The following is a 906-nucleotide window of genomic DNA, read 5'->3' as shown; positions in this document are numbered from 1 at the left end:
GGCCGTCACGTCTTGGGGGAGGCTGGAGGCAATTGGGTGGCTGGAGTGGGTGACCCAGCCGGCAGTGCCGCGTTAGGAGAGTGGCGTGATCCCCTTCGGTTTTCCTCGCGGAACAACCTGCCCTCACAGCTGTCTGCGCTCCCGGCCAGACACGATCGCGCGGGCTCGAGCAGGCAGTGTGGTCACTGACACACGTGTTCAGCCCAGCCACGGCTTGGGGTAAATGTGACTCTTCTGCTTCCTTTTAGGATCGAATCCAGCGACCTCCCTTTGCTGGCAGCTGTGGCAAGCACTCACTCCCCGTACGTTGCCCAGATCTTACTTTAAAATGCCAGAGGCCACAGACGTTGACTTTTTTTCCCCTCTGGAAACAAAGTGGAAGACAACTTGTTCTGGCTCCTTTCTCTTGGAAGCGACAAAAACAAACTGCTCGTTGCGCTGCAGCACCTCCACGTCTGACTGTTGGAGACTTTTCCTCTCCCATTTGGTTGTTTGTATAAAAAGGGTAAAGAAAGGAAAAAAGAAAAATGAGTAAGCCTGAGATCTCAGCCACAGAAAAGCAAAGATTTTTGCAAAAGATCGGCATTTTTTACCAATTTCTGCCAGAGCGGCTAACTGTGACTGCGCTGGGGAACGCGAGGCAGAGCTGCCCTGAGGAGCAGAGGATGCTGTCGCCCGCTCTGAACGTCGCACGAGAAGGCAGCAGCTCCCTTCAGCCCGGCTCCCGCTGCCGAGGAGCTCGCAGGATCCCCAACTCTCACGCTGCAACGATTTGTAAACAACTCCTTTTCCATGTTGTAGATTCTGGACGCTTCCCAGAGGGAGAGCAGGGCTTGCGGGGGTTGGGTTGGTTTGTAAAAAGCTTCTTAATGACACTCAGCTCCGAAATTTATTTATGATCTTTCT

At 53.5% G+C, this 906-nt stretch overlaps 1 protein-coding gene across 1 annotated transcript in view; it reads left to right on the top strand.

Annotated features, from left to right (window-relative positions):
• Window positions 1–327, top strand: part of FNIP1 (folliculin interacting protein 1) — a 42,413-nt gene extending 42,086 nt beyond the window's left edge. Inside the window, exon 18 of the mRNA XM_010143127.1 lies at window positions 249–327. Within this exon, the coding sequence (XP_010141429.1) occupies window positions 249–327 (79 nt within the window). The remainder of the gene's footprint in view (window positions 1–248) is intronic.
• Window positions 328–906: the final 579 nt, after the last annotated feature.

Source organism: Buceros rhinoceros, unplaced genomic scaffold, assembly GCF_000710305.1.
Source record: "Buceros rhinoceros silvestris isolate BGI_N320 unplaced genomic scaffold, ASM71030v1 scaffold2939, whole genome shotgun sequence".
Classification (NCBI taxonomy): domain Eukaryota; kingdom Metazoa; phylum Chordata; class Aves; order Bucerotiformes; family Bucerotidae; genus Buceros; species Buceros rhinoceros.
This window is presented reverse-complemented; position numbering and strand designations above follow the sequence as displayed.